The following is a 12,750-nucleotide window of genomic DNA, read 5'->3' as shown; positions in this document are numbered from 1 at the left end:
AATTGCCTTTTTCCTCCTCTCCAGCTGCTCCAGCCCTGATCCCAGCTCAGTACAAGTTGTCCCTGGTGTGCTCCATGATGACCTTGAGTGCCAGCCAGGTCTCCTCAGCAGTGGGAACGATCTGACTGGCGGGCAGCAGGAACCCGTAACGCCCCGTGTCCCTCAGCTCAAAGGTGAAGGAATATTTAATCCCCTGGTTGTAGGTCCAGTCAATGGTTCCTCCACTAGCTCTGTCTGAAGGAAACAAAAATATGAGAGGTTCAGAGCCTTGGTCTCTTTGGACAGGAATTCTGTGGGATAATTGAGGGATGGGTTTGGGGTTTTTGGGGATTTTGGGGTTGCCCCAGCACTTACAGATGGTGGTGATGATGCTGCCATATGTGTACTGGGTGCCATACAGGGAGGACAGAGCTGCCACAGCCTTGGCAGAAACCTCATGCTGGGAATACACAGAAGAGAGAAAAATGAGCCAAAAAAAGAGGAAAAACCGGTGGAATACATCTTTTCTTTGATGCCAGAGCCCCACCCCATCCCAACCCCTCAAACCACAGGGGTTTTACCAGTTCCTGCTGGTCTGGCACTGCAGTGTAGGTGTAGCCATAGGGGTAGAGCAGGAGCTGGGAGTAGCTGTGGATGGACACGAAGGCCTTGATGTTGCCGTGGCTCTTGACAAAATCCACGATGGATTTCACCTCGGGCTCCGAGTTGGCGTAGGGGCCGTGGTACGTCTCTGAGCAGGAGTATGAGCTGGCTCCAGCCTCTGGGGACAACAGCATGGTGACAACACAGTGGCAATTTGAGGTTTTTCCCACCCCTCAGTGATGAAGGAATGCTCCTGGGGTTCCTCCTCGAGATTTGATCGTGATTTTCACGATCGATCCCAAACCCTCAGCCCTGCCACTCAGCAAACCCCACCTCTTCCCAAGGGGCCATCACTGCATCTCTGAGCCACAAACAGCTTTGTGAAAACACTCCCCAGGGACAAGGGGACAGCTCTGACCTCCAAAACCTGCGTCCCAGTTGCGGTTGGGATCCACTCCGACGCAGAGGGCACCCGCGTGCTTGGACCTGGTCTTGCGCCACAGGCGGTTCTGGAAGGGCAGAGCCACCTCAGCGCTCCTGGTGCTGCTCTTCCCATCCCATGGGAATGGGGATGAGGAGGCTTTGCCCTCTCAGGGATATGGAACAGCCCAGAACTGCTGTAGGAAGCAGAGGAGGGAAGGCAGGGTGGTACCGTGGTCTGGGTGTAGGCGAAGCCGTCGGGGTTGGTGACAATCTCCAGGAAGATGTCCATTGTCTCCAGGATGGAGGCCACACCTTCATTATTGGCATGATCCTCGACAATCTAGACAGGATGGAGATGTGGGGCTCCCTGTGGGATCACCCAGAGCTGCTGAGGATGGGGTGGCCCTTTGGGATGGGTCAGTACCTTCTTGGCAAACCAGACCCCGCTGGCCTGTGTCACCCACTCGCGGGAGTGGATCCCGGTGTCGATCCACACGGCCGGCCGGTTCGTGCCCCCTGTGCTGAACTGGGAGAGCAGAGAGAGGTGGGGTTGGCTTTGTCCCCATCACCACTTCCCCCCTCTGGATCACAATCCCTAAATCCTCACCTTGAGCACGTAGAGGGGACGGTTCTCGGTCGAGCGGCCGATCTCCAGCTTGCTCACCAGGTTGGGGTTCTCGGCCACCAGCAGGTCCATGAAGTTGTAGATCTGGCAGTGAGGGATGTGGGGGGTCACTCCTAGCTCACCCCCTGCCCAACATGCCCAAAATGCCCCAAATCTTGTGCTTTCCCACCTCATCTATGGTGTGGTAGGCCTCGTAGTTGAAGGTGTTGGTGTCGAGCGGCAGCTGGCGGCTGCTGCGGAGCATCTCCCTCTGCTCTTCATCCAGCAGGGCCTGGGGGACAGGGGCTGGGATGAGCCTCATTCCCCCTGGCTGGGATCCCCCCATCCCCTGAGGCACCACTGACCTGCACATCCTCAATCATGATGGAGTAGGAGAGCCCAGCAGCCTCCAGGTGCACTTTGACCGCCTGCAGGTTGGGGAAGGGCACGCGGATGTCCACGGGCAGCCCGAGCCCACGGGGAGCCAGCCAGAAATCCAGCTGGATGGAGAAAAATGGAGATGAGGGTCAGCACCTGCTTCAGGATGCACCCCCAGCACCAGCCTGTCCTGCTTTTCACCCAGCCAGAAATCCAGCTGGGTGGAGAAAAATAGAGATGACGGTCAGCTCCTGCCCCAGCACCAGCCTGTCCTGCTTTTCACCCATCATCCCACACCCAGCCCCATCCCTGCTTTGCTTGGGGGGTGTAAAACAAAGGAGATGTCCCCAAAATCCATCTCAATACCTGCAGATGCTCCAGGTCCTGCAGCTCCTTCACCTTCTGCAGTTCCTCATCGCTCCGGGGGAGCACGCGCAGCACTTGGTGCCTGTGGGGTTGGGAGGTGTGGGACGAGCTCCAGCCCTGTTAGTCCAACCTAAACCCACCCCATTCCTGGGATCTCCCCTGAGCCTTTTCCCTGTGCTCCCTCAGGGCTGAACCAGCTCTTTCTGTCCCACCTGGTGCCACCAAGCCCCTGCCATCCCTCCCTACCCCACGAAGGTCTCGGTGCAGGTGGCCACTGCCACCAGGGCAGCCAGGAGCACGGGGAGCCTCATGGTCAGCAGGGAGAGTCATCCCAACAGTGCCCTGGGGCCTCTTAAATCCCATGGGATGGTGGCCCCAGCCCCTCCAGCTGTCCCTTTTCCCAGGGCCCTGGGAAGGCTCTGGCTGCCACCAGCCAAGGTCAGGCCCTGCTGTCCCCATCCTGGCCAAACCTGTCCCAGGAACCTGCTGGGACCGTGGTGAGGCAGCTGCCAGCAAGGTGAGACCTGGAGGTGCCCAAATCCCAGAGCCCCCAGCGCTGGCTGAGGGGAGGGAAAGGATCAGTTTGGGTTAAGAATGTGCAAAATGGAGATTTTCACTTGGTGAGCTGAGTCCCTAAAACCACAGTGGTGGGGAAAATTGAAATTTGAAATTTGGCTGAGGGAAGGGGTGTAAATCTTGGCTCACAACAGAGGTCAGAGCAGGTGACAGTTGTCCCAGGAGCCAGAAATAAACAGCAAATGCTGGAAGCACCTTGCAGCCAGCAATGGCCCTGAGGGTGCCCCATGTCCCTCCTTGTAGCCCCCAGGGAAGGATGATGAAGCACAACTGCTCAAAACCCCACAGATTTGGGGTTGATCACCCAAAAAACCCCATCTCCTCCCATGCTGGGAGGGAAATTTGAACCAAAGTCACAAGGGGAAAATCAACACCTGCAGGGCTGGGAGTCTTTTCCACCCTTTTTTTTTTTTTTGCGGGGGAGTTTAGCATGAAAAAAAAATGAGAGTGCCTAAAAGCACTGAATCTCCACGAGGATTTATTGAGAGGAGGGAATGCTGGGGGGGTGCTGGGGTCAGTAGGGGTGCTCCAGGACGTGGACCATGATGTCCAGGAGCGCTGGCCACGTCTCGGTGGCGGTGGGGACGATCTGGGAGCTGGGCAGGAGGAATCCGTAACGCCCCGAGTCCCTCAGCTCCAAGCTGAAGGAATATTTCACCCCGTTGTCGTAGGCCCAGTCGATGGTGGTGCCTCCTGCCATGTCTGCAGGGAGAGGAGCTCAGGTGGGAGCCCATCCCTGAGGGATTTGCTGGGGGGTGGAGGGAGGGGCACTCACAGATGGTGGTGGCGATGCTGCCGTAGGTGTATTTAGTCCCGAACACGGCGGCCAAGTCGCTCACGGCCTTCTTGGCCAGTTCATTCTGCAAAGGAACCACCAAAATTGATGGGATCTGGTGGATCAAAGGCAGGGAGATCAAGAGCTCTAGGTTTTCCCCAAAAAAACTTTAATTTTTGCTGTTTGAGATCCATATCACAACCACCAGCGTTCAATATTTGGGTTGTGTCTGTGAGAGGAGCAGGGAATCTCTGCTTGATTTCCCCAGCCCCACATTTTGGGGCCATCTCACCATTTCCTGGTGGTCAGGTGTGGGTTCCCTCCTGTAGCCATAGGGGAAGAGCAGCATCTGGGAGTAGCTGTGGATGGAGATGACGGATTTGACGTTCCCGTGGGCGCGGATGAAATCCACGATGGCTCTCACTTCCCGCTCGGAGTGGGCGTGAGGACCGCGATAGGTCTCAGAGCAGGGATTGCTGCTGGAGCCAGCACCTGGAGCAGGAGCAGGAGATGCACAGAGGATCCTTCAGGAAAGGTTTCCATCCCTGGCTGTGCCCAAGGTCTCACCTCCAAACCCAGCATCCCAGTTTCGGTTGGGATCCACTCCGACGCAGCGGGATCCGGCGTTGATGGACCTGGTCTTGCGCCACAGGCGGTTCTGGGAGCACACGGAGAGGGGATGGGGACAGGGAGGTGAATCCCAGCCCCTGCCCAGGGATCTCCACTCATGGGACCCAAAAACCATGGATGGACGCATCTGAGGACATCACTGGGACAAGATCCCCTGGGAATCCCAGCCACTGCCCAGGGATCTGCACTCATGGGACCCAAAAACCATGGACAGCTGTGGTTGGGGACATTGCTGGGACAAGATTCCCCTGGGAATCCCAAACCCTGCCCAGAGATCTCCACTCACAGGACCCAAAAACCATGGATGGACGTCTTTGGGGACATCACTGGGACAAGTTTCCCCTGGGAATTCCAACTCCTGCCCGAGCATTCCCAGAGATCTCCACTCACAGGACCCAAAAACCATGGATAGATGTGTTTGGGGACATCACTGGGACAAGATCCCCCTGGGAATCCCAACTCCTGCCCAAGCATCCCTAGGGATCTCCACTCAGCATCCCACATGGGACCCAAAAACCATGGACAGCTGTGGTTGGGGACATTGCTGGGACAAGATCCCTCTGGGAATCCCAACCCCTGCCCAGAGATCTCCACTCATGGGACCCAAGAACCATGGACAGACACATCTGGGGACATCACTGGGACAAGATCCCTCTGTGAATCCCAACCCCTGACCAGGGATCTCCAGGGATCTCCACTCATGGGACCCAAAAACCATGGATGGACATCTTTGGAGACATCACTGGGACAAGATCCCTCTGTGAATCCCAGCCCCTGCCCAGGGATCTCCACTCACAGGACCCAAAAACCACAGATGGACATGGCTGAGGATGAGATCCCCCATGATGTCCCTGCACTCACAGAGCTGTGGGTGAAGGCAAAGCCATCAGGGTTGGTGACAATCTCCAGGAAGATGTCCATGCTGTCCAGGACGGCCGTGACGGAGGCGTCCTGCCCGTACTCCGTGGCGATCTGTGAGTGCAGAGGAGCAGCAGCTGCCCCAGTGCCCCTCAGAAATGAGGGGTGCAGGGTCAGAATTGGGGGTCCCACATCCCAGGGGATGTCCCAAGGTCACCTTGTTGGCCATCCAGAGCCCGGTGGCTTGGGTGATCCATTCCCGCGAGTGGATGCCGGTGTCCAGCCAGACTGCCGGGCGCTTCCAGCCCCCGCTGCTGAACTGTGGGATCACAGTGTGGGTGACACAATTCCCCCAAAGCCACCTTCCCCTGGAACTTGCTAGAATAAATAAAGTATCCTAGATACCAAGGTTGAGCCAAATTCCTTAAGAATTTGGTCACTCTCTAACACCTTGGAAGATAATTGGTTAAAAATTAGTTTATGTGATTGGTCAGTTCACCTTTAGAACTTCTCACTTAGACTGGATGCTGTTCTTTGGATAAACTTTTATTGGTTGTAGTTTGAATCCTCCCTGAACCTATAAATATGATTCTGAGAGAATCCTGCTTGACCACCCTTGGCATGAAATGAAGACTCTTGTGGAAATCATCAAGTGGGGTCTCCAGTCTTTCTCTGCTGATGAAAATGTGAGTTTTCTGAGAGATAGCTACATGTTAGCACTCTCTGGTCCTGGCAAATACCATCAGGGACCAAAAAAGAAAACCACCTCACAGCATCACTGAGGCTGGAAAACCCTCCAGGATCATCCCATCCCCAGAGCCCAGCAATTCCTGGGACACCAAACCTTGCTGCACACCCCCTGCCCACCCTTTCCACGGAGAAATTCCTGCTGCTGTCCCCCCAGCCCCTCCCTTGGCACAACCTCTCACCCTGAGGGAGGATTTCCAGGTGATTTTCCAGCCCCAGGACCCACCTTCAGCACGTACAGGGGTCTGTTCTCGTAGCTCTGCCCGATCTGGATCTTGCTGACCAGCTTGGGGTGATCCTCCACCAGCACATCCATCCAGTCGTAGATCTGCAAGGAGGAGCTGTTGATTCAGGTTGTCACCTTTTGGTTTGGAGGGTTTCCAGCACTGGGTGCCACAAAATTTTCCCTGGGGAAGATCTGGTGCTTCCCTGGAGACCTGGGAGTCACCTGGAGAAGAGCTCAGGATTCCCTGGAGGTGGTTGGGGCTCTGTGTGAGCACACCACAAGTTTTTGGGGGAAAGTAGAAGGAAAAAAGCTCAGAGAACTTTCCCTCAACACCATCACAGCCCAAACTGGGCTCCAAGAACCCCCACAATGAAGCTGGAAATGTCTTCCACAGGGCTGGGAGATTCCAGGCTGGAGGTGGAAGGTTTCCCAGTCTCCCATCTCAGCTAAAAGCTCCACCAAGGAGGAGAAAAGTGTCTCAGCTTTCCCAGAGAACTCCCCATGACCTTCCCCACATGGAAATGACCCCAGCAGGACAAAGCCAATGAGGTACCTCATCTAAGGTGTGGTAGGAGGTGAAATCAAACATCCTGGAGCTTCTCTTTATCCTCCTAGCCCTCCTCATGCTTTCCTTTTCTTCGTCCAATAATTTCTGGTTAGGAGGAAAAAGAAAACCTCAAAACCCCAAATCAAACAGGTTAAAAGGAGCAGGGGGTTGGATTTTTCTTCCATTTCTTGATTTCCAACTTTTTGGGCTTTCTCTCAGGGCTGAGCTTGTTTTGATCCCATCATAGCCGTTACCTGCACGTCCTCAATCATGATGCTGTAGGAAAAATTCTGGGAATCCAGGAATTTTTTGACTGTTTGGAGGTTGGGGAAGGGCACCCTCAGGTCCACAGGGTGGCCAGGGCTGTTGGGGTGACGCCAAAAATCCACCTGGGAAAAAGAAGTTGAGCTGAGAGGGAGAGCTCAGCCCCCATCCTCAGCTCCACTGAGCTCCCCAGCACCTCCAGGGCTCTCTCAGGACTTCCAGGAAGGATCTAAAAAGGTTTTTTGGACAAATTTTGGGCCACAGATGGATTTCTGGATAGTGCCCTACAGAAATGTTTCAGCCCAAGCTGTTGGAGTATTTGGGAGATGTTCCCAGTTCTAAGTTAAATTCATATTTATGTGGTTCTAAAATCTCCAAAAGGCTGGGATGGCAAAAGGATTCACCAGGATTCACTGAGGACCCCTCAGAGCTCACCTGCAGCTCCTCCTGCTCGCCCAGCACCCCCAGCAGAACCATCTGCTCCTCGCTCCTGGCCGTGACACGCAGCACCTGGTCCCTGCAGGGAGGCACAGGGGTCACAGGGAGGGGGCTCTGAGCTGGGGAAGCTCCACAGGGTCAGAAAATGAATCAGTTGTTGGTGATGAGAGAAAAAAAAATGAGGGTTTAGAGCAGCCTGAGATGATCTCCAGTTTTGTTTGGGGGATATCTCTCATGGATATTTTCTGTATTTCCTAGCAGAGGGTCCAGTCCAGCCTGGCTGGCGTTCCCAAGGACAGGCACAGCCCCTGGAGAGGAGGAAATGTTTTATAGGAGTGTTTTTGGCATCTCAGATCAATCCTCCAACCTCTCCTGTTGGGCAGGGCTTAAAGCCCCTCCTAAAATGGCACAAAATTCCTTCACCTTTCCCCTTTTGTGTTTTTCATCCTCTTAACTCCTCCTTTATCAGTTTAACCCCCTCCCCAGGTGATAACAATTCCCAAGTGCCCATTTCCTCCCTGGGGGACTGAGGCAGGAATTAAATCCTTGTGATTTTTGCCAAAATCAGGGAGCAGCTCTGACATTCCCTGGCCAATCCTGGATCCCTCCCAGCATCCAAGAGAGTGATGAGAACCCGGATGGAAAGCAGGAAGGAAGGTGGGTTGGTCACATCACAGAATATCCTGAGCTGGAAGGGGCCCACAAGGATCAAATCCAACTCCAGACACCCCAGAAATCCCACCCTACCCTTGAGAGCGTTGTTCTTATTTCCAGGAGCCACAACCAGGATGTTCATCCTGGAAAATGTGCTGCCCTCCCTCCTCAGGGCCCCTGCTCCAGCCACATCTTGTTCTTTCCCACGGCCTGGTATTCCCAGAAATCCTTGGCTGTTATTCCCAGAAATCCTTATTTATTATTCCCAGTAATCCTTGGGGTTTATTCCCAGCAATCCTTGGGGTTTATCCCCAGAAATCCTTGGGTTTATTCCTGACAATCCTTGTCTATTATTCCCAGCAATCCTTGTCTATTATTCCCAGCAATCCTTGTCTATTATTCCCAGCAATCCTTGGGTTTTATTCCTGACATTCCTTGGCTGTTATTCCCAGTAATCCTTGGGTTTTATCCCCAGCAATTCTTGGGCTTTATTCCTGACAATCCTTGGTTGTTATTCCCAGAAATCCTTATTTATTATTCCCAGCAATCCTTGGGTTTTATTCCTGACAATCCTTGGGTTTTGTCCTGACAATCCTTGGTTGTTATTCCCAGAAATCCTTGGTTGTTATTCCCAGAAATCCTTATTTATTATCCCCAGCAATCCCTGGATTGTTCCACACCCATCACCACCCCTGATCCTCTGGGATTCCACACCCTGGCAAAGCTTGGCTGCCCTCAGGGTTCAGCATCCCCTCATTTCCACCTGCTGCACGCTCCAAAGCTGGGCTGAAACCAAACCTTTCCCAGCTGGGAGCAATCCCTGCTGGATTTCCATCCCTGATGGTGGAGCTGCTCCTCTCCCCCCTGGATCCCATCCCAGCTGGATTTCCATCCCTTGGGATGTCCTCTCCCCCCTGGATCCCCATCCCAGCTGGATTTCCATCCCTTGGGATGTCCTCTCCCACCTGGATCCCCATCCCAGCTGGATTTCCATCCCTTGGAGTGTCCCCTTGATGATGGAGCTGCTCCTCTTCCCCCTGGATCCCCATCCCTGCTGGATTTCCATCCCTGACAGTGGAGCTGCTCCTCTCACCCCTGGATCCCCATCCCAGCTGGATTTCCATCCCTTGGGATGTCACCCTGATGGTGGAGCTGCACTTCTCCCACCTGGATCCCCATCCCAGCTGGATTTTCATCCCTTGGGATGTCCTCTCCCACCTGGATCCCCATCCCAGCTGGATTTCCATCCCTTGGGATGTCCATCCCTGATGGTGGAGCTGCTCTTCTCCCACCTGGATCCCCATCCCGGCTGGATTTCCATCCCTTGGGATGTCCATCCCTGATGGTGGAGCTGCACCTCTCCCACCTGGATCCCCATCCCAGCTGGATTTCCATCCCTTGGGGTGTCCCCCTGACAGTGGAGCTGCTCCTCTCCCACCTGGATCCCCATCCCAGTTGGATTTCCATCCCTTGGAGTGTCACTCTGATGGTGGAGCTGCTCCTCTCCCACCTGGATCCCCATCCCAGCTGGATTTCCATCCCTTGGGATGTCCCCCTGAATGTGGAACTGCTCCTCTCCCACCTGGATCCCCATCCCAGCTGGATTTCCATCCCTTGGGATGTCCTCTCCCACCTGGATCCCCATCCCAGCTGGATTTCCATCCCTGATGGTGGAGCTGCTCCTCTCCCACCTGGATCCCCATCCCAGCTGGATTTCCATCCCTTGGGATGTCCTCTCCCCCCTGGATCCCCATCCCAGCTGGATTTCCATCCCTTGGGATGTCACCCTGACTGTGGAGCTGCTCCTCTCCCCCCTGGATCCCCATCCCAGCCCCCTGCTCCAGCAGGACTCACCCCACGAAGAGCTGCTCGGTGCTGCTGATCCCCAGGAGGCTGAGGAGGAGCAGGAGGGTCTCCATGGTGGGTGGGGGCAGAGTCAGAGCCCCCGGGATGGGCAGAGCCCCCGGGATGGACAGAACCCCCAGGATGGACAGAACCCCCTCGGGGTCCCTCCCGCAGCTCCTCACTGCAAACACAGCCGGCAGGAAGGGCTCCAGCCAGCCCAAATGTTTGCTTTATTTGGCAAAGTCAACACGAGAGCAGCCAAATTAGGGAGGATCTGATAAGGTCTCCCTCGGTGAGCGGGTCCTGGATGAGCAGCTCTGCTCCCAGCCCCGAGCTGCCCTGGGTGCAGGTGGATCCCACCCACGGGCGTGGGGCTGGCGTGGCCACAGGAGCCCCAAAACCACAAGGAAACTCCTCTTTGTACCCATGAGTTTTCTTCATATGAGTAAGGCAATCATCATCATGATTAGTAATGTGTGATGCAAGCTACTACAGAGTTACTCACAGAAAAAAAACAAGCATTTAAATTTATTTATGATTAATTAATTGATGCATACATGTGTATATATATAAATATATAATGTAAAATATATTATTTATATATAATGTAAAATGTATTATTTATATATAATGTAAAATATATTATTTATATATAATGTAAAATATATTATTGAAATTATTTATCAAACCATTCCCAGGATGAATGGTGGATGAAATCTCACTTCAAAGCTGATGGAAGTGGTGGAGTTCGGAGGTGCACAAGGACGTAATGCTCAGACAGAAAGGCTCATTTTGGGTAGAAAATGAATAATTTTTGTGTTTTCAGTGCAAGCAGTGGCTCTGGAGCAGCTGTCACCGACTGGGGCTATCCCAGGAGGTCAGTTTGTCAGAGGTGCCTTTGTTCCCCAGTTAAAGCAGCCTCTTTGTTCCACAGGTTACAGCAGGGCCTTTGTTGGTTCTTATCTGTGCAGCCCCGAGCTCCCACCGAGCTTGTCAGGGATGCTCCGGGTTCTGGGCTGTGTTCCCAGCCTGGCAGCACCTCCCAGGACAGGTTTTTACAGCTGACATCCCCTGTTCTCCACCAAATCCAGGGATTGTGGCTGCACCCAGAGCAGGAGGTGCCGTGGGGAAGGTGCTGGGGGCTGTTGGGGTTTGCAGAGCAGAGCTGGGGTTGTTGGTGAGCTGGTTCCAGCACCCTCCTGGGTGGCTGAGATGAAGCTCTGGGGTCCCACCAGCTCCCTCCTTGCTGGATCTTGGAGATTTCCACACCCCTGGCACCAGCTCCTGCTGAAAATCATCTCCTGACGTCCCTCCTGGCTCTCCCATCGCTCTGTGGTGAAGAGCTTGGCTCTGTTCCCCCACTCATCCCCTTCCTTGCCATGGGAAGGTCCCTGTGCCATCCCAAACCCATCTCCCACCCTGGCACACCCCCTCCTGCTCCTCTGGGTGGCATCCACTGCTCTGACCCCACATTAAACAGGAGGGGACAGGGAAACTCAAACCCTGGATGGTTGGAATGAGCTCCCCAGCCAGGAGAAGATCCCAGTTCCACATCCCCAACCGAGCTCCAGGAGCCAGCTGTGTGCCCTGCCCCTGGGGTTTACACCCTGGTTTTTAACCAGCAGGTGAGGATGGGATTTTGGAGAGCTGGGTCACTTTGGGAGTGTGAAAAGCAGAGGGGACAGGGATTCACCACCCTGGTTTTTATCCAGCAGGTGAGGAGGGGATTTTGGGGATCTGGGTCACTTTGGGAGTGTGAAAAGCAGAGGGGACAGGGATTCACCACCCAGAATTTAAACCAGCAGGTGGGGATGGGGTTTTGGGGAGCTGGGTCACTTTGGGAGTGTGAAGACAGGGATTCACCACCCTGGTTTTTAACCAGCAGATGAGGATGGGGTTTTGGAGAGCTGGGTCACTTTGGGAGTGTGAAAAGCAGAGGGGACACGGATTCACCACCCTGGTTTTTACCCAGTAGATGAGGATGGGGTTTTGGAGAGCTGGGTCACTTTGGGTGTGTGAAAAGCAGAGGGGACAGGGATTCACCACCCTGGTTTTTATCCAGCAGGCAGGAGATGGGGTTTTGGAGAGCTGGGTCACTTTGGGTGTTGAAAATCAGAGGGGACAGGGATTTACACCCTGGTTTTTAACCAGCAGTTGGGGATGGGGTTTTGGAGAGCTGGGTCACTTTGGCTGTGTGAAAAGCAGAGGGGACAGGGACAGTGGGTAGCACTGAGGGTCCCAAACATGAGTTTGCTTTCCAAACCAGCTGTTTTTAACCCAAATGCAGCCCCCTGGGTGTTTCCTGTGCCTTCCCCTCTTCCTGCCCAGCTGCATGCCCCGAGCCCGCAGGGTTTTATCGGGTTTTTATCGGGTTTTTATCGGACCCATCAGCGCTGTTTGCTCTCCTGCCAGGGTGAGTAACTCAGCAGCTGCTGGGGGGTCACAAGACACCAAGATAAACCTGTTAGACTCGATAATCACCACAGCAGCAGCAGCCAGCGCTAAGCTCTGATCCTTCAGGGCCTCCTGAGCTCTCTGCTCTTAATCCCCGAGAAATTTGCGGGATTAACAATGGAACAAGGGGATCCTGAGGTGTCCTCCCATCTCCATCTTCCCTCCAATCATTGGGAATGTGTGGGAGGGAGAAAAGGGGAGCCAAAGGTGTGGGGTACATTTGAGGACAGTGGTTGGGGGCTGGTTAAGGGAAATTAAATTAATTTAATGAGTTCCATAGCCTGGGTTATGCTGATTAACAACAGCCCCTCTGCATCAGTCTGGAGAGGAGAGGGATGCAGGGAGAGCTTCCAGAACATTCCAGGAGAGCTGGAGAGGGACTG

The 12,750-nt window shown here is 54.2% G+C and overlaps 2 protein-coding genes across 2 annotated transcripts; both read right to left on the bottom strand.

The window, feature by feature from the left end:
- Positions 1–46: 46 nt before the first annotated feature.
- LOC116995680 (carboxypeptidase A1-like) lies at positions 47–2,664 on the bottom strand. Its single transcript, XM_033058566.1, has 11 exons — positions 2,600–2,664; positions 2,354–2,435; positions 1,975–2,109; positions 1,800–1,901; positions 1,613–1,714; positions 1,430–1,531; positions 1,235–1,345; positions 992–1,091; positions 561–751; positions 355–439; positions 47–234 (listed from the first exon to the last, which is right to left on the bottom strand). The coding sequence occupies exons 1-11, from the start codon at positions 2,662–2,664 to the stop codon at positions 47–49; spliced, it is 1,263 nt and encodes a 420-aa protein (XP_032914457.1).
- A 779-nt stretch (positions 2,665–3,443) lies between these two features.
- On the bottom strand, positions 3,444–9,987 carry LOC116995673 (carboxypeptidase A1-like). Its single transcript, XM_033058555.1, has 11 exons — positions 9,923–9,987; positions 7,412–7,493; positions 6,967–7,101; positions 6,719–6,817; positions 6,166–6,267; positions 5,410–5,511; positions 5,196–5,306; positions 4,272–4,362; positions 3,997–4,196; positions 3,705–3,789; positions 3,444–3,631 (listed from the first exon to the last, which is right to left on the bottom strand). Exons 1-11 carry the CDS (start codon positions 9,985–9,987, stop codon positions 3,444–3,446), a joined length of 1,260 nt encoding a protein of 419 aa, XP_032914446.1.
- Positions 9,988–12,750: the final 2,763 nt, after the last annotated feature.

Source organism: Catharus ustulatus, chromosome 4 (assembly GCF_009819885.2).
Source record: "Catharus ustulatus isolate bCatUst1 chromosome 4, bCatUst1.pri.v2, whole genome shotgun sequence".
Taxonomy (NCBI): domain Eukaryota; kingdom Metazoa; phylum Chordata; class Aves; order Passeriformes; family Turdidae; genus Catharus; species Catharus ustulatus.
This window is presented reverse-complemented; position numbering and strand designations above follow the sequence as displayed.

Bases quoted from the DNA above. Each gene is read 5' to 3' on its own strand.
- LOC116995673 (XM_033058555.1), bottom strand. From the start codon at position 9,987: ATGGAGACCCTCCTGCTCCTCCTCAGCCTCCTGGGGATCAGCAGCACC. The intron at 4,363-5,195 runs GTGAGTGCAGGG...GTGTGCTCCCAG, and splicing joins TTGCCTTCACCCACAGCTCT to AACCGCCTGTGGCGCAAGAC. The intron at 3,790-3,996 runs GTGAGATGGCCC...GTTCCTTTGCAG, and splicing joins CACCTGACCACCAGGAAATG to AATGAACTGGCCAAGAAGGC.
- LOC116995680 (XM_033058566.1), bottom strand. From the start codon at position 2,664: ATGAGGCTCCCCGTGCTCCTGGCTGCCCTGGTGGCAGTGGCCACCTGC. The intron at 1,715-1,799 runs GTGGGAAAGCAC...CCTCACTGCCAG, and splicing joins CCTACCACACCATAGATGAG to ATCTACAACTTCATGGACCT. The intron at 440-560 runs GTAAAACCCCTG...GTGTATTCCCAG, and splicing joins TGCCAGACCAGCAGGAACTG to CATGAGGTTTCTGCCAAGGC.